Source organism: Chiloscyllium punctatum, chromosome 49, assembly GCF_047496795.1.
Source record: "Chiloscyllium punctatum isolate Juve2018m chromosome 49, sChiPun1.3, whole genome shotgun sequence".
Taxonomy (NCBI): domain Eukaryota; kingdom Metazoa; phylum Chordata; class Chondrichthyes; order Orectolobiformes; family Hemiscylliidae; genus Chiloscyllium; species Chiloscyllium punctatum.
The window spans coordinates 59,061,850-59,080,889 of NC_092787.1; the positions used below are offsets into that span (position 1 = coordinate 59,061,850).

Sequence of the window (19,040 nt, forward strand, 5' to 3'; positions counted from 1 at the left end):
CCTTTGTTCTTCAATAAGCACAACCAGAAAGTCATTCACACCCAAGTACATGAGGAAACCCATATTTACAAGCAGAATATATTTAACCTAAAAGACAGCACCTATAATAGTACAACAATCCCACAGCAGTCCACTGAAGCGTCAACTTTAATTACAATTCAAACTTCCAGTTTGAACTGTCACTCAGAATCAAATGCTACCATTGAGCCAATGCTCAGAGTTAATTAAATCTCAAATTTTCCTAATAAACATAATGAGTGAGTAATAGCTTTGTTTATGTAAAGAATCACTGATATTTTGATGTGATACAGTTAACTGGAAGTCTTTTTAAAAGATTTGAATCCTTCACATGAGTTTCAGTGGAGACTGAAAATTGAACTTGGAACCGCGTCATCAATATCCCATGGTTATATCTTGCCCGAGTTCTACAGCTCCTTTTGAAAGGAACATTGCCTGTTTATAAACAGGCAGTTTCACTACCAACTTGAGTTCCCCATGAGGGAAAAAAAACCAGAGTGTTTTATTTAGAAAATGCAAAATTAAATATAACACACTCAGTCCCAGATGGTACATGAATAAAAGTTAAACAGCGGATTTGATATAATGAACAATTAAACATAAACACACAGCTTGGCTGAATTGCTGAAAATCTCACCACGGGTGTCAGAATGGTATGGATATACTGCGAGTCTAAGACAAGAGGGTTTAAAGCAGACCAGCACTTCGTCATGAAGAGAAATATTACATCTGCCTTTTGAAGTGATATATACAGATCTTATTTAAAATAGGCTAGGATAAACCTAACCTTCCAACAACATCTGAAGTCTATTACTGGCAGTTCAACTTGCTGCTGTTGGAGACATTTTGCTTTGTGCACAAGGCTGCTTAATCATTCATAGGATGCTGACATCAGTGTTAAGGCCAGCATTTATTATCTTGCTTGGTGAACTGCCTTCTTGCACTGCTGCAGTCTGTGGTGAAGGTACATTCAGTGATATTAAAAAAAAGGAGTATTAAGGGTTTTCACCCAATAATGAAGAACTTGGAATAGTCAGCAACTCAATGCAATTGCACATGGACTTGGTGCATTGTCATTTCTAACTCATGTTCATCCATCTGCTCATTAGATCGCTATTAACTCAATCACTTTACTAATGATTCCTCCTCCTTGCTTTAACTGTGTAAAGACATTTCTCCCAAATTTATGACTGCATCTATATTTTTGCTGTTTTCACCCCTCCCAAAAAAAAGGATGAAACTCATGTTTACAGCCAGAATATCAATACCTTCCATAATTATGAAGGCCTCTATGAAGCCACTCTTCAGCCTGACAAATCATTGTATTGATGTCATTCTCAGTCTGCTTACATGAATCAGACTGTATGAGAAAAGGATCTTGTTTTTTTTCTCCAGTGGTTAGCATTGGTACCTCATAACACGAGGGACCCGGGCTCGATTTGCACATTCTCCCAGTGTCTGCTTGGGTTTCCTCAGAGTGCTCCAGATCCCTCCCTCCCCGACAGTCCAAAGATGTACAGGTTAGGTGAACTGGCCATGCTAAATTGCCCATGGTGTTAGGTGCATTAGTCAGAGGGAAATGGGTCTGGGTGTGTTACTCTTCAGAGGGTCAGTGTGGACTTGTTAGGCTGAATGGCCTGCTTCCACACTGTGGATAATCTAACCTAATCTTAACTCCGAACATTGCTTTGGTCCCTATAAATGTTCTAAATTGTTCTAAATCTACTATCTAAATTTAAGTTGTTTTCTGGCCTAAACGTTGAAGGTTAACTGCTTGGAAAACTTCTATTTTAAGTACATTTGGTATTTTACATCAAACGCCAAACAGCTTTCTATTGATTTAAGTCTCATTAGTTGCTAGTGTTTACTTCCAGTACAGTAACACTCAAGCTTGACAGCCTGTTCAAGTGTCAAATCTACTTAAAAATGACAATAGCCTAAATTAAGAGAAATAGAAACCCTTCCATCAGGGTCAAATTGCAGGGTCTATCATCCTTAGTGTGTGGCCCGGTTTCAATTATCTTATTGATCGTTTGCTTGTACCTCATGTCACTTCAGTGCAGAAGCCTGTTGTTCAAGTATCACAAGGCTGAACTCCTCTCCTGTGTACAAGCTGAGAAAAGTAAACAGTTATTGTTGAAGTGCCTTTAAAAAGGCGAGGGGTTATAACCAATTGAAAATGTTCAGCTTTTGCAATGGAATAATAGCCATTGGTCTCCTCAGCTTTAAAGTTTCTGCCCAGTCAGGATCTAAGCCTTTAGGACACAAGTTTCTTACTTGCTTTGGGAAAGATCTGTTTTGTCAGTCTCTCACAAAAACAAAGTGATTCAATTCTGACACAGGGGATGGTTGTGTTTGAATGCAATGTTAAAAAAAAAGTCCTGTGAGTGAAGTTATCAGTAACACATCACTAAAAGTCAACATGCTGCACCCGAAAACATCCAATTATCTGAGATTGCCTCAGTGACTGCCCCACAAACCAAAATTGAGGAGGTGGCCTGTCCAATGGGAAGGACTGGGAGAAATACATGTTGAAACATGCCTTTCAGATTAGATAATGCACAGCAAAACCTATGTTGATGTGCCTTTTGTATCATCACAAGTTAAACTGCCTATATTAACTCTGCTACAACCTACGAGGCATTCAAATGGCAACATCTAAGTTGTATTACCACAAAGCAAAACAAGTAGTTAGAATGACTTGAGGCCTTTGACATAAAAAGCACAACACGAGCAAACTGTCACATGTCCGAAAGCTTGGCATAGCCATTTGAACAGACTCCTTTTTAATAGGAAAATGTTGCATTCCTAGGGTTCAGTGTTTATTTACACACTGTTCACATTGTCAGCGGATTATTTTCATAATGCATATTTAACCTTCAAATAAGAGGGAAGGAAAACACAGATCATATTAAAAACAACTAATTTAGAGTCAGTTTACCGAGAAATGGCAAATTGCTACTGGTATTAGGGAGATAAAGTATTTCTGTTCTTGCCATTTAATCCGAGTCAACTTCTTCTCTCACAGTAAAGAAATTGTTCTATTGTAGTTTAATATTTATTATTGTTCAATTTAGAGATGGGCCCCTAAAAAGGTTTGTGTTTCTATTCTAACCTCCCTATGATAAAGCTGGTCAGCATGTTCAAGGTTGAATATTTCACTGCAAAAGTAAATGGACTTTTAGGCAACAAAACCAAATGAGCAGCTTAAGCAGCTTGACTTTGTCATTTTAAATACAACATGTGATTTTACTTCATTGTGACAATATTCCAGCCATTGCATTTGGCATGTACATTTTTGGTTGACCAATTGTAGGGGGACAAAATTCCAGGAAGCAAAAAAAAACTCAACAGTTAGCTTTTCATAATTACATTTCAGTGATTTCTTTCCGGTGCCTTCCTTCCCTGTAACGTCTCAGAATGTCTTCAAATTGCATTACAATTAAGAATTCACAACAAAATCAAATGCACATACAAAAACAGACTCTTTGGCCCATCAAGCTACATTTAATAAGTTCATGGTGGACCGGTGTTTTAAATTCTACATTCCCATCTACCCTCCAATGAGAATCTATCTCCACCTTAATAATATTCAAATGGTCCCACCTTCAGAAGGAGAAACTAAAGCTGCACACCAAGTTTCTCAAGATCCCTAAAGGGGGCAATTGGAGCGACAGAGTCAAATGTACAGCACGGAAACAAACCCTTCGGTCCAACCTGTCCATGCCGACCAGATATCCCAACGCAATCTAGTTCCATCTGCCAGTACCTAGCCCATATCCCTCCAAACTTTTCCTATTCTTCCATTTTAATATAATGCCCCCTAGTTTTGGATTGACCCAAAAAGTGAAAATGGCCTGTTCACATTCATCTTGTCAAGATCAATCATACATCTTGTACATTTTAATCAAGTCACCAATCACATCTAAAACTACAGTGCAAACAAGCAGAGTCTGTCAAATGTATCCTTATAATACAGCCAATTTAATCCATTATCAAATCTAATATCTTTCTCTGATTTGCCTCCAATGCATTTACATCCTCCCCTACAGAGGCCAAATCATTGTACTATATTCAAGATGGGGGTGTCACCAATGCCTTCTATAACTGAAGTCTAGCATCCTTATTTTGATTTTCAATGAAAGGATAGCATCGATCAACATTCTTGATCACTTGCTTTCATTCATGGGCCAGTATTTATTGCAGGTGCCAAATTGCCTCACGAAGGTGGTAATGAACTGCTATATTGAACAGTCACAATATACTAGTTTAGGTACACTGACAATACTATTTGGGAAGGATTTGACCCAGTGACATTGAAGGAATTATGATATACTTCCAAACCAGGATTTGGTGTAGTTTGGTGGGGAACTTAATTGTGGCATTCCCACATATTGCTGCCCTTGTCATTCTAGTGGGTAGTGGTTAAGGTTCTCCAAGATACTTTCTAAAAGAAGCTTAATAATATTCTGCAATGCATCTTATAGATGGCACACTCTTATGCTACTGAGCATCAATAATGGAGGGACCAAATGGCACCACATTTACAATCAAGCAACTACTTTACCCTGAATGGTATCAAGCTTCTGCAGTGTTGTTGGAGCCACACCTGTCAAGGTAAATAGATTCCACCAAACACACGACAATGTCCACGATACCGTTTCTGCCGAGTTGTTCTACCTGCATACCAACTTGGTGCATCTCATGCATTAGAATGCCTAAATGTCTCTGCTGCTCAAGATTCCAGACACAATCTCTAAGTAATACTGTTTTAATCATCCTTCCTGCCAAAGTGGATTAGCTCACAGTTTCCACCTTATGCTCCATCTGCCAGACTTTTGCACACTCACTCAACCTATTGACATCTGTTGGTAGCCTCCTACATGATTCGTCACTTTCTATGTACTGAGAACAGAGTCCACCCAGACTCAAAGACCTGTCAATCCACAGTCCAATCAATGTGCCATGTATTGTTTCTCTCATGAATACCTTTCACAAAATTTTTATCTCTCCCTTCCATCTCCTAATTTACACACATTAGTGGAACTTCTTTTATGTCCTTATGGTATAAAGCAAAATAATTAGTCCTTTCATCTGTCATTTAATTATCATCATCTATTAATTCCCATTCTCACTTTAAAAGGACCATCTGTTTTTGCATACATGCAGAAAAATTGTCTCAAAATTCCTCGCTGGACTTCTCACACACTAAGTTTCTTCCTCCTGATTTTTTTTTGGTCAAGTGCTGTTACTCTTTATATTTGACCCATTATCTGACCTGAAACCATCTTTGTGCAGTAGTATGTTTTTACCTCAGTTTGACGCTTTTCCTAACTTCTTTAGTTAATCATGCCTAGTATCTCCTCCCTTTAGAATTTTTCTTCACAGGTGAAATACAGTAACCTAAATATTCTGAAATATTCACTTGAAATACCTGCCACTGTATCTCCACTGATCTACCCCCTTGTCCAGTATGCCAATTCACTTCAACTCGCTCAAATTTTCATGGCCATAGTTGCCCTTACTTCAATTTAAAATATTAATCTTGGAGCCAATCTTTTCCTTCATAAGCTAGACATTAAATTATTGCCTGCAAAGAGGTGTCTTTATATCATTCCCACCACAATACCAAGTGTAAAATAACCTGCCTGCGTTCCAAAAAAAAAATCTGCTGCTGCAAGGAATGCTCAAAAGCATTGCATAAATTCATAATCCAGGCTGCTCAAGCCAATCCAGTCTCGGTAAAAACTGGAAAATAAATCAAAGTCACAATGTTATTGCTGTCTTTCACAAACAAGCACATAATATTTCTCACATTGCACACTCTGTTACAGGGATCTATGCCACTTCCTCTTTTTCCACTACTCTTCCTTGTCTCCATCCAAACCCATCTTCCATTTTGATCTCCCGAATCAAGTTCATCTCTGACAATCACAAAAAAGTTACATCTTCATTAACAGTACTACCCCTTCACCTGTCTTCCTCTATTATTGTGAATGATAAATATCCCTCAATACTCAGAACCCAAATAACACTAAATAGCTATTAGATTGTAATTATTTACATCAATGAATTTACTTTGTTATGAATGCTAAGCACAGATATATTTTGCTTTGTCCTTGTTATTTTTGTAACATCTAGTTCTGACTGTTGCTGTATTCCAAGATCTTTTCCTTGGTCTCTTCCTGGTATTCTCGGACCATCATTTCCACACATTAATATTTTCTTCTCTTGCCTTTTCTCTACTCTTTGATGTGGCATACATTACACATATGAACTGTTGCCTGCAAATGAACAGCTACATGAAAATGAAAACTTCACAATGAAAATGCTGGTTTCCATTGTACATGGAACTTTAAGCATTTTAAATACTATTTTAAATAAAAACCAGTTAACATTGTTAAAAGATGGCCCTCACAAAGAGGTGAAGCAAGCTACCATATTCTTAAAATTGTAAAACTGGAATAATTCAGCTGGTGCAGTTACTTAGTTACAGCATGACAAAACACCAGAGATACTTGTCTAAGAAAGGCATAGTAGGAACAATTCAAATCAAGTTACAATGCAACTTCTGGTTGCATTAGAAAGCAGAAAGTTTGGAAGAACTGCTGCAAGCAAAACAACAGGCCTAAATTTCACCCAAGATTCTGGAGGTTAACAAAACCCAGCAAACAATTCCTTATAGATATTTCACCCTGATCAGAAATGTAATGACACATCTGAAGCAGGTGGGGCTTGAAACTAGGCTTCTTTGTCCAGAAGTAGGGACACTACCTCTGCTCTACAAGAGATCTGTTAACATTTGCCTGGGGTTGTGGATGACTAGGCCAGTTGTACCAATTGTCACCACCTCTGCAACATTGCCAGTTATACTGTGCACTGCAGTGTTTCACTTGACAAAGGGGGCTATGTTCATGATAGTTTGACCAATACAAAACTTCCCCTGCTATTTCAGCAAAGGTTTGCCTACTTAAAACAGTATCCTCTTCTCTACAGAGGTAGATTTCAGATGAACATTTTAAAACACCCATATACCATAATCACATTGAGGACATGCTATTAAAGTAAGTCAGTGAAAAAATAAAGTTTTGATCAAATAAATGTAATGCTCTAATATCAGTGCTGGTCCTCACTACCACACCTTCCCCCGCCCCCCACCTTCCCCAACAAAATTGCCCTTTTCTGCTATCAGAGTACAGATAGTGGAGGGAATGTCAAAACCCACTGCTAACTTATTCCTGGTTGCTTTCTATAGATTACTCTTCGAGGAGAAAGTGAGGACTGCAGATGCTGGAGATCAGAGCTGAAAATGTGTTGCTGGAAAAGCGCAGGTCAGGCAGCATCCAAGGAGCAGGAGAATCGACGTTTCGGGCATCAGCCCCTGAAGAAGGGCTGATGCCCGAAATGTCGATTCTCCTGTTCCTTGGATGCTGCCTGACCTGCTGCACTTTTCCAGCAACACATTTGCAGCTTCTATAGATTACTGGTCAAGATACCCCAGCAAAAGGATAGGGTTTCTTGGAGCCAAGTCTAAATTGAGTGCTGAACTGTTTAAGCAAAGTGAAAGCCATCAGACCAAGGCACACAGGTGATGACAAATTTCACTCAAGCTCATGAGAAAGTTAAACAGGTATGATCTTTCCTTGGTATCAACAATGTTAGTTTAACATTTTCTTCATTACTGGCTTGTTACTTCTACTGCTTGTAGTAAGAATCCAACTAATAAGCAAATAGGCTAGTGCTAAATGGAGCAGTGTGACAATTACAAACACCCTCTTCATTTTTAACCAATACAGATTTAGGAATCGCTACAAGCACTAATGCATGCTTAGGCAGTTAATATAACAAAGCCTTCAAGATCAAGTATGGTGAAGTTAATGAGATAAGGGACTCCAGCTGTCGATCTGCTGAACAAAACATTTCAAGGACAGTCAAGTTTAGCACAGCTGGCAAGACATCCATATGTTCAACTGACTAGTGAGGCCACAGGATATATTAAAAGCAATTGGAATCAAAACACAGAATTGCAGGAGACCAATAGTCTGGTCAGTCCCTGAATCTAAGGCAGAATTAACAGACCTGGTTTCTGTCCAAAGTGATTCAAAAGGTCAACCCACTAGCTATCACATTCTTCTTCAATGAGATCGTAGTACATCTCTACACAGCACAAAGTTGTGGTACACTGTAATGCCACGTTGAACCAAAAAGTGGACAATACCCATTCTAAAAGGCAATTTCAGCAGAAGGTTATCTAGGATTCCAAAGAGATCTTGATCAATTGAGTCAATAAGCCAAGGCCAGGCAGATGGTATTTAATGTGGATAAATGCAGGGCTTTGCACTTGGATAAGATGAACAGAGAAATGACTTACACAGTTTAATAGTAGGGCTTTGGGGAGTGTTGTCAAACAGACAGACCTAGAGAGGGTCAGTAGACAGGGTGATAAAGGCGGCGTTTAGTATGCTTGCCTTCTTAGTTCAGAGCATGGAGTATAGGAGTTGGGACGTGATCATACAGGATTTTGGTGAGGCTGTTTTGGAGTAATGAAGTGCATTTTTAATTGCCATGTCATAGGAAGATTATTATTAAATTGGAGAGGGTTCAGAAAAAGATTTAGCAGGATGTTGCTTCCCCTCAATGCTGCAATGGACAGTCAGCCTGATTTATCCCAAAGACGTTCAGTGGGACTTCAACACTCAAATCTCTTACTCAGACAGAGTGCTACCAATAGAGCCACAGGTAACATTATAGAGTATAACCATTACATACAAACATCATACTGCGCTACAGATACAAATCAATCATAAGCGTTGGGTATTTGAGTTGCAGTATGAACGAACAAGCACATTCCAAATCTGCCAAGTTGCGTGGCCAAAAAAACACAATTGTAACAAATTGTAAAGAGGGAGGCCAACTTAAAGAGAGCTTTGCTTTAATAATTGCATTTTAGATCAAGCATTACGTGGTATAACACTTTGTAATGAATGAACATCAACCTCTTTTCCATCAGCAAAGCCTCAAGTCAACTGCAGGCCTTTTTTTAAAGAAAACATTTTCAAACACATCCTTGTTATAATGCATCAAATAGTGAAAACTACTGACCACAAACCATCATTCCTATCAGCAATTTATGCAGTGCAACAAGAGTAAAGGTCAGTGCACATCTGAATTTTCAGTTTATGGTCTTGGAGGACAAAAGTCGCTTGCTGGAAGTACAAGTTTAGCGAGCCACTTGTTATCATGTTCTGTACATGCTATTGTTAACACTAAAATTCAAACATGTCAAACTCTAAATTACATCCTCTCATCACTTGTGACCATTTCACATTTCAGTTTAGCACCTCTCAGTTTCCTAACTTGCACAGGCAAAACTAAAGTGCTTCAATCAATTCCACCTTATTATCAAAATTTAAAATGTGAGAAGAGGTCCTAACATCACAATTTTCCTTTAACATTAAATTATGCAAACACACTGGGTACAATTTTCCTCCATTTTGTCAGAAGACAGATTTAGTCTCAACTACATGTGAGGTGCTATGGAAGGTTGACTCATGCAATATTAATCACAATGTTTGTGGGTGGCATGGTGGCACAGTGGTTAGCACTGCTGCCTCATAGCGCCAGAGACCCTGGGTTCAATTCCCACCTCAGACAACTGTCTGTGTGGAGTTTTGCACATTCTCCCTCGTGTCTGCATGGGTTTCCCCTGGGTACTCCTATAGTCCAAAAAAAAATGTGCACGTTAGGTGAATTGGCGATGCTAAATTGCCTGTAGTGTTAGGTGTAGGGGAATGGATCTGCGTGGGTTGCTCTTCAGAGGGTCAGTGTCGACTTATTGGGCTGAAAGGTCTGTTTCCACACTAAGTAATCTAATCTGATATTATGATTTATGCATCTGTTTAGAAATATGCACATTTCTACTCACTTATTTTCCCAAAGTAACCCATGGTGCCTCTTTCCTCCCAAATCCCTCTATGAAACTCAGATTAGCAACCATTATCAGCCTCGTGCCCGAGGAAATTAGGTACTTTTACATAACCAATTTTCACTAGGCATGAGCAATTATGCGCTACAGGGTTCCAGGGCTCATATTCAGTGCAGCCAATCACAGCTAAAATCAAATAGGTTTGCTCTCCTCTATTCCCCACACTGATTCCAAATCTTCAATCATCCATTATGCAAACCTTCACAAATTCCAGCTTTTCATTTGAACTTTAAAAGGACCACAATCTATGGAAACATTTTTAACCATAGCTTACCACTTAGAAAGCCATATTATGCAGCTTCCAGTTAAGATGTTTTGAGAAACCACAATAGACTACTGGGTGGATAGTTTCACTACTTCAAGAGAAGAAAAACTACCAATTCATAGCCTGATTCAGTTTCAGGACGACATCTCACATATTTGCACTGACTGATATATAGTTAATCAGCACAGTTTGCAGTTAATATCTTTTGGAAGCAAAGAAATTATTCAGCAGCTTATCAGCAGTTTGATCATTTAAAAACAGTCTCATCTTGAATCTCTATACTCAAGTGAAAAGCAGCTCAAAACAGACTGCAGCCCTTTGAAAGTCCCAGACACCTGAGTAAAAGGCACATATTTCTCATATAACATTTTACTGAAAGAACTTGGTTAGTACGCACAAGACCCCCAGTCTTGAATCAGACATTTAAAACGATGACTCGCTACAGTGCCAGATGGGCCTAAATTTCTGTCCGAGAACTCATTAAACCACAAAGGAAGGGTCCAAAGAAAACAACCCACAGTCAGAGCTGTGGAATGCTATTTTTAAAAAAAAAACAGATTCTGCACACAGGAGTATTACCAGCCTGAGAACATTTCTGTTCTAAAAGTAAATCATTCTTCCTTGATGGCAGCTCAAGTACCAACTATTTCAACAGGCTTTTTTTTTGTATAATCTGCAATGCACAACGTGTCACTTTGAGCGGCAGTAAGCATAGCAGCATGGTAGCTGGGATAAAATCCCACAGAAATCAAAACCAGAGCCACTGAAATACAGTGGCTGTGCTTCCTGAAGAGGTCAAGAGGTGACATAATTGCAATGTGTGATGCATACATGGTCTAACTTGTTCAAATTGAACCAGTTTCTTGTCACAACACAATGGAATTTTGACATCAAAAAATCCATAATGGAATGTACAAGTCCAGACAATACTTCATTCAGTAAGTATCTCTGGCTTTACAGCACAGGGTGTTGGTCATTCACTTCTTTCATCTATAAGAATTCTTCATAAACTTTTGGTCTTTAGCCACCAAAGCTGTGTAACAGATCACCACTAGTGCAGGAAATAGAAGAACATTAAAATACAAATCCTGTTACCTTTTAAAATATATTATATAGGCTGCAAATACAGTCTGAGACATTAGGTGAAAGGTAACAAAGTGAATTACACAGAATGGTTATATATTCTATGGAATAAAACTAAATACAAATTTCACAATTATGCTGTAAAATAACAAGAGACTGAAGCAAAATAACCCAATTCCTGTTTCACACTACTCCACCCTATAATACAGTTTTCATAAATACATTGCAAGTATATTGTACCTGCAAAACCTTGCCATTAAAAAAACAACCAAAAATTCCAGAGATGTAAGATATGCAAATTCACACAAACATTGTTGCAATTCAAGCCAGGTTCATTTATCTAAAATAACTATTTTTAGCCAATGCAATCATTCACTAAATCAGGGTCAATTATCAGCTTCAAATATTCAGTAGAGACAACATTATAATTGTGTGTATGCTATCACTAAGTCCAGTTTCCCCATGCTATTAATGTGGGTGCTAAGAACAGTCACATTTTTTTTCAAATCAGTTATGACTTACGCTTCATCAGCACAGAAGATTGAATAACTAGTGAAAATCATTCATTCATTCATTTTTAATTCATGGGCCATCACAGCATTGCTGATAAGGATATTTATTAACGGAGGTGGATGTCATAATGTAATGCCATATTGAATCAATGCCATCTGTATGGTGGAACTGATGTTATCAAATTAAAATAAAAATTGCTGTTATTAACTAAGTGAGAGACAAAAAAAACTGCCGATGCTAGAATCCAAAAAGGTACACAAGCAGGAGGCTGAAGCGTTGACTTCTCCACCTCCTGATACTGCCTGGTTTGTTGTGTTCTTCCAGCCTCCTACTTGTTAATAACTAAATGTTCAAGCTTACTTTTTACTTCATTTTAGCAGACTGTAGATTTCAGCTCATTTGGACCAAAGTTCACATTTTAGCCTCCAAAACAATGATCTGTATTGTCCCTAAACTGTTTACTTTAAACTTGGTCATGTTATTCATAACCACTGGCAGCATTTATTCACCCCATAGCTATGTGGGTAGACCATCTCAAACCAAAGCAATGAGGTAACTTCCAATCCTGTTGAAAAACTAAAGGGTAATTCTGAAATACTTGCTATATGTCAGAACACCCAGGTTTCACTCCGCCACCACTTGTGCTGAAAGCAATACATTACTTCATATCATTAGCATTAATAAGCACCCAACAAAGAGAGCACTGTAAGAAATTACAGCCTTCAATAAACTATCTTCCACCCAGTATGACTTTCTCATAAACCTAGCTAACACCATATTGATGTTTCCCCCCTCTCTGCAAAAAGCACAACAATGCTATAAAAAGGTAATAGTTACAAAGGTTATATTTTGAATATACTTTGAAGGCACTACCTTCCCCCACTGAAGTCAAGGAATTGTCTGGCACCTTGTGTACACTTCTTTACTATGAAAATGTTTGGAAAGAATCAAAAGTTGATTTCAACAAGGAGATGATCAGAGGAGGTGACCATTGCTATAGCTTGGGATCTGTCTTGTGCTCAGTTAGAAAAATTCATACAAACGATCAACATGATGGAAACTACCAGCCCACAGAATTCAAATATATTAATGTGTCCTTGTTAAGGGGCACGAGCTTCTTCAGGTGGTGTTTTTTTTTTAAGATTTAGATTCCCTACAGTGTGGAAACGGACCCTTTGGCCCAACAAATCCACACCAACCCTCCAAAGAGCAACCTACCCAGGCCCACTCACCTACACTTACCCCTGACTAATCCACCTAACACTATGGGCAATTTAGCATGGCCAATTCACCTAACCTGCACATCTTTGGACTGTGGGAGGAAACCGACACAGACACGGGGATAACATGCAAACTCCACACAGACAGTTGCCCGAGGCGGTATTTGAAGCCGGGTCCCTGATGCTGTGAGGCAGCAATGCTAACTACTGAGCCACCATGCCGCACTGTGGTGTTTGTCAGCAAGTGCCCATCTTCTACATGAAGACAGAATAGGAAAGATGAAAGAAGAATTCCCTAAAATACTGGCTAAAGAGCAGTAGGACGTCTTTACAAGCTACTGAGATCGACACATTATGACAATGTTGGTGTGCCCCGGCCATATAAGTGAGCCACCTTCAAACGTCATGGGAAGTATTTTTTTAAAAAATATAGATAATACATCATACCTAACCTGCTAAATCTTAAAATTTTCAAGTTAATTACAAATAGTCGATTGTCTGCTGTAGAAGTGTAGGTTCCAAAGTCTAAATCTTAGATTACTCATAAGATCTTCAGTATCACTATTTCTTCCTCAATTGATAGTGTTTAATCATTTCCTAATCGCCGTAGTGCCTGAAGATGTGTCTCAGAATATTCCTAGCGCCAGGTGTATCACAAAGTGGTGAGCTTTCATCTTCCCTAAACCAAAACAGTTACTGTCAGTTTTGAGAAAACCTGCAGACAATGAATGATAGCTCTTCACTTGTAGTTCACACACTGAAAGCCGCAGCGCAACATTAACAAGCTGGCAGCATCTTTCTGTGTGACTGAAGAGAAAACACAGTCAACAGCAAACAGACAAGGTGTCATTTGTTTTGTTTGTGGCCAAGTCGAGCTCTCACCCACTACACACAGGCCAAGACTGTTCTTGACCAAGTCTCATGCTGCTGTTTAAATGGCTGAATCAGACTGGAGAGGCACACAAACAGAATCCAATGTAAAATTGTGGGGAAACATTAACCCCAAGTGACACAGACCAGGGCTGTTCTAGTTTGAACCAAGTCTTTCTGCCGAGTTAGTCACTCAAATATGGCAGTGACACAGGCTAGGAAAGTAATGATAAATGGAAAATCAGCACTTAGCTACTCCACCATTTCTCACTGATTTCTCATGGAAAGAAAACCAAGAGTGAAAGAATGAAAAATTGGACTTCTGTCTGCTGTATTCAAGCTGCTCTCATTCATGCTTAAAACATGAAGAGGTGCTCACTTTAGTGAAATACCAACAGAAACATTAAAACCACAACACCCTCATTCAAGCCTTTGGTACTGCAAATTTCACAGTTTCCAACAGTGCTCCTGTACTCCACCCCTGCATTAAATGTTTTGCTCACACAGAACTTTGAGTAAGACAGGGTGTGGCTGAAAAGTTCTATTTCTTGACTACATTTTTGGAGTATTGGATGCAATTCTGGTCTCCCTCCTGTTGGAAGGATGTTGTGAAACTTGAAAGGGTTCAGAAAAGATTTACAAGGACGTTGCCAGGGTTGGAGGACTTGAGCTATAGGGAGAGGCCGAATAGGCTGGGGCTATTTTCCATGGATTGAAAGAGGCTGAGGGGTGATCTTATAGATGCTTATAAAATCAGGAAGGGCATGATATTTTCCCTGGGGTGGGAGAGTCCAAAACTAGAGGGCATATGTTTAGGGTGAGAGGAGAAATATTTAAAAAGGGACCTAAGGGGTAACTTCTTCATGAAGAGGGTGGTGCATATATGGGATGAACTGCGAGAGAAAGTGGTGGAGGCTGGCACAATTACAACATTTAAAACACATTTGAATGGGTACATCAATAGAAAGGTTTGGAAGGATATGTGCCAAATGCTGGTACATGGGACAAGATTAGATTAGGAGATCAGTTCATCATGAAAGAGTTGGATCAAAGGGCTTGTTTCTGTGATGTACATCTATATGACTCTACTTCTACTCATCATTCTCATGGACTCCCCGTTCCTCTGCGCAAAAGCTTTACCCCTGCCTTGTACAAAAGCTGACCTCTATTACCTCCTGAGGTCTTTGTACATGGAAGCACCAATGTTGGCATCCATAATACCCTCCTTCCACTCGCCCAGCAATGGCACAAACCTTCAACCTTTTAACCTAGGTGCTTGAAAACCTCTTCTTATGCTGGAACTTAAACTTCTTTAAAGCCAATACCACCTTTGGCTCAACTGACCAGTCTGCACTGCTGTCTCAGGACTTCCTGAGGTCCTAAATAAACAAGCTAACACTTATTGGAACCCAGTGTACCTGGCTGCCTCTAGGAACTAGAGGAGATGCAGATTGTGTTGTTATTTAATTGGAAACCACACTATCGGATTCCTTACATGTGCAGTTTAGTAACTATAATAACTGGAGTTAAGATAAGGGTTGTAAAATTAACGGAATATTTCTCATCTTTCAGATATGAACTCTGAAACTCCACAAACAATCTCAATTATGTGTTTCCTGTAATTAACACACAGTAATACCGCACATCCCTCCACTGTTTCATTGTATAAAACCAGTTAAAGGGAACCTCTCCCTGCCCAGAAGACGAATCCCCTGGTAAGATAGAACGGAAACCCAGTCCCGGGTTGTGGTTACTTGTCTTTCTCGCCTGTGTGGTCCATGTGGAAACATAAAAATTATCTGATGGGGTGAAGGTGGGGAGAGAAAGAAAGAGAGAGAGAGACACACAGCCGGTCAGCTTCTCGGCCAGTAGCCTCCCCAGAGAACAGCATTGAGCACTTCAGAATGCTGCCTGTTCCCCATCAATATCCATCAAGAAACTCACACCGGGAATTTAAGAACAAAACAATTCTCGACAAACAAAAGTTTCACAGCATTCGGCTCATTTAGATCTTCACGTGAAGTTTACCAATCTGGAAGTTGCCCAACGCGAGGCAGACAAATCTCTGAGTTCACATTAGAAAGCTCCGGCTTGTTGCTCATACCTGTGATAAACTGACGCCGGTTCTCATCAAGGTGAGTTGAGATTACATCTCCCATTGCGTCCCACTCTCCGCACAGCACTGACCTCCCCCTGCAAATGTTGAGACTAGCCACCCAACACAGATACAAAAGCTTCCCAGAGAGGCGAGACTTGGGAGCTCTTTGCACAAGCGCAAGGGAAAGCTCCAAACACTTCTCTCCCCGCTCGACACACCCCTCCCTTATTCCTTGTTAAACAAGTTTTAATCTCACGGCTGAATCCTTACATTCCCCTCCCTCCCTCTGCTCGGGGTGGGGTTTAAAAATGACACATGCGCTATTACCTTAAACTTTCTAAAGCTGCAGCTCTTACACACACATGATTTTCGGGCACAACTAAAAAGGTCGGATCAGAGTTATAGTGTACATCCTTTTGCTGCAAAAGCAAAACAAATGAAGAGCTTAAACCAAGGAGCAGGGCCAACTGTCTGAAGCCCCCTGCTGGGGAACTCAGTATTTAGTATATTCTAGACTGAGATTGATAGATTAGGTAAAAACAATGACTGTAGATTCTGAAAACCAAATACTGGATTCGTGGTGCTGGAAGAGCACAGCAGTTCAGGCAGCATCTGCTGTGAACTGCTGTGCTCTTCCAGCACCACTAATCCAGAGATTGATAGATTTCCAGGTATGAAAGATAAAAAGGGATGTGGAAATGTTATGGGAAAATGGTGTTGAGGTAGAAATTTAGCAATAAACTAGTTGAAGCTAGGGTTCTGTTGTCCGTCAAGGTTAGGGTGGTGCTGGAAAAGCACAGCAGGTCAGGCGGTATCCAAGGAGCAGGAAAATCAATGTTTCGGGATTTTCCAGTACCACGCTAATCATGACTCTGATCTCCAACATCTGCAGTCCTCGCTTTTGCCTTATGTTATCTGTCCCCAAACACACAACCATCTAATTGACTCTTAATTCTTCTCTAAAAATAGCCCATGTCCAAATGCAGCAGGACACTATCTAGGTTTCGGCTAACAAGAGACAAGTGACATTCATGTGAGGCAGTGACCCCCTCCCTTTGACATTCAATGGCATTACCATCACTGAATCTCTCACCATCACTGTCCTGGGGTTAACATTGACCAGAAACGGGACTAGCCCTATAAGTGCTGCAGTTGCATGAGCAGGTCAGAGTCTAAGAATTTTGCATCAAGTAATTCATCTCATTACTCTCCAAACCCTATCCATCATCTACAAAGCACAAGTCAGGAGTGTGATGGAATACTGTCCACTTGCCTGGATGAATGCAGCTTCAACAACACTCAACAATCTTGGCATCATCCAGGCCAAAACAGCAGCTTGATTAACACCTCCTTGAACCCGCACGCTCTTCATCGCCAATGCTCAGCAGCAGCAGTACACTGCAGAGATTCATCAAGATTCCTTAGACAGCACCTTCCAAACCCATAAACACTTTGAAGAACAAAAGTAGCAATTACATGGGAACAGTACCACCTGCAAATTCCCTCCAAGCCACTCACGATCCTGACTTGGAAATATATTGTCATTCCTTCACTGTTCAAAGTTTGTGAGAGGATTAGTAGCTCGGGTGCTCGTTGTTGTGGTTCTGTTCGCCGAGCTGGGAATTTGTGTTGCAGACGTTTCGTCCCCTGTCTAGGTGACATCCTCAGTGCTTGGGAGCCTCCTGTGAAGCGCTTCTGTGATCTTTCCTCCGGCATTTATAGTGAAGCATCACAGAAGGCTCCCAAGCACTGAGGATGTCACCTAGACAGGGGACGAAACATCTGCCACACAAATTCCTTCATTATCACTGGGTCAAAATCCCAGAATTCCATCTTTAACTACATTGTGGGTGTCCATACTGCAAATGGGCTACAGCAGTTCAAAAAGGCATTTCACCATCACCTTCTCAAGGGATGGACAATAAATTCTGGTCCATGCAGCAACATTCACATTCCATGAGTAAATTTATAAAAGTACCCTAACAAGCCAGTCAGTTTAAGGGAAATTGGGGATGGACAATAATTGTTAACCTTTAACAGTGACACTCATATCTGTTGAAAGAGAGACTATATATGCTATGAATGCTATAACAGAGCATATGTGACTATTATTCATAGCACAGTCTGTTCTTGTTATTGTGTGAAGCAAAAGGATGCTTAACCTGTTCTCCTGTTTGCTTAACAACATCTGCTCCTCTATTAGGTGAGCTGTCATTGTAATTGAACACAGAGATCACAGAAGGGAATTAACCCAATGGCTGAATTGGAAGATGACATTCCTGCCATGTGCTTTTCACAGTCTGTGTCTAAATTGATAGCATTAGGTAAAATTAGAAGTCATGTAAACTGTTTCACTTTTCGGTACAATTTCATTACCATGGCAACAGTATAATCACAGTGAAATCTGGGATGGGTGTGGTATGGATAGTGAATCACTGTAATTTTTATATCTAGAACAATAGACAAGAGGCAATGAGTCACAAGAGTGTAATTCAGTCAGGTGGGCAAAATCTCTCATAAAGGGAAGACCAGTGTTTCTGTACATATAATTTAAAATCAAGATTGCAACATTAATTAATTTGCAGATCATTAGTATTTTGGCTAACACTTTGATACAATATAGCCAGCCAAGTGATATTCAGACAAAAATGAATGGCAAGTCATAGAAGATGTGTAAGAACAACTAGAAGCTTGGCCATATAAATTCATTTAAGGAGAGCATTAAAGGGGTAAAACACTGTATAAACGTGAAGAGTTTTATAATGCTGGGTAACTACATAGTGATAGGGAATGTAATTCTATGAAGCAATTTAAACAGACTGATTATAAACATTTACAGCACAGAAGGAGCCCATTCAGCGCATCATGCTTGCACCAGTCAACAAAGACCTAACCATACTAACCCCATATTCCAGCACTTTGCCCTTGGTGTGGAGGTTATGTCAAAGCAAGTGACTCAACTACCCTTCAGACAGTGAGTTTCCCACT

General features: G+C 39.8%; 1 protein-coding gene across 1 annotated transcript in view; it reads right to left on the minus strand.

Annotated features, from left to right (window-relative positions):
- Positions 1-16,300, minus strand: part of niban2a (niban apoptosis regulator 2a) — a 194,888-nt gene extending 178,588 nt beyond the window's left edge. The window contains exon 1 of the mRNA XM_072565549.1: positions 16,059-16,300. Coding sequence (XP_072421650.1) covers positions 16,059-16,113 — 55 coding nt within the window. The 5' untranslated portion in view covers positions 16,114-16,300. The remainder of the gene's footprint in view (positions 1-16,058) is intronic.
- Positions 16,301-19,040: the final 2,740 nt, after the last annotated feature.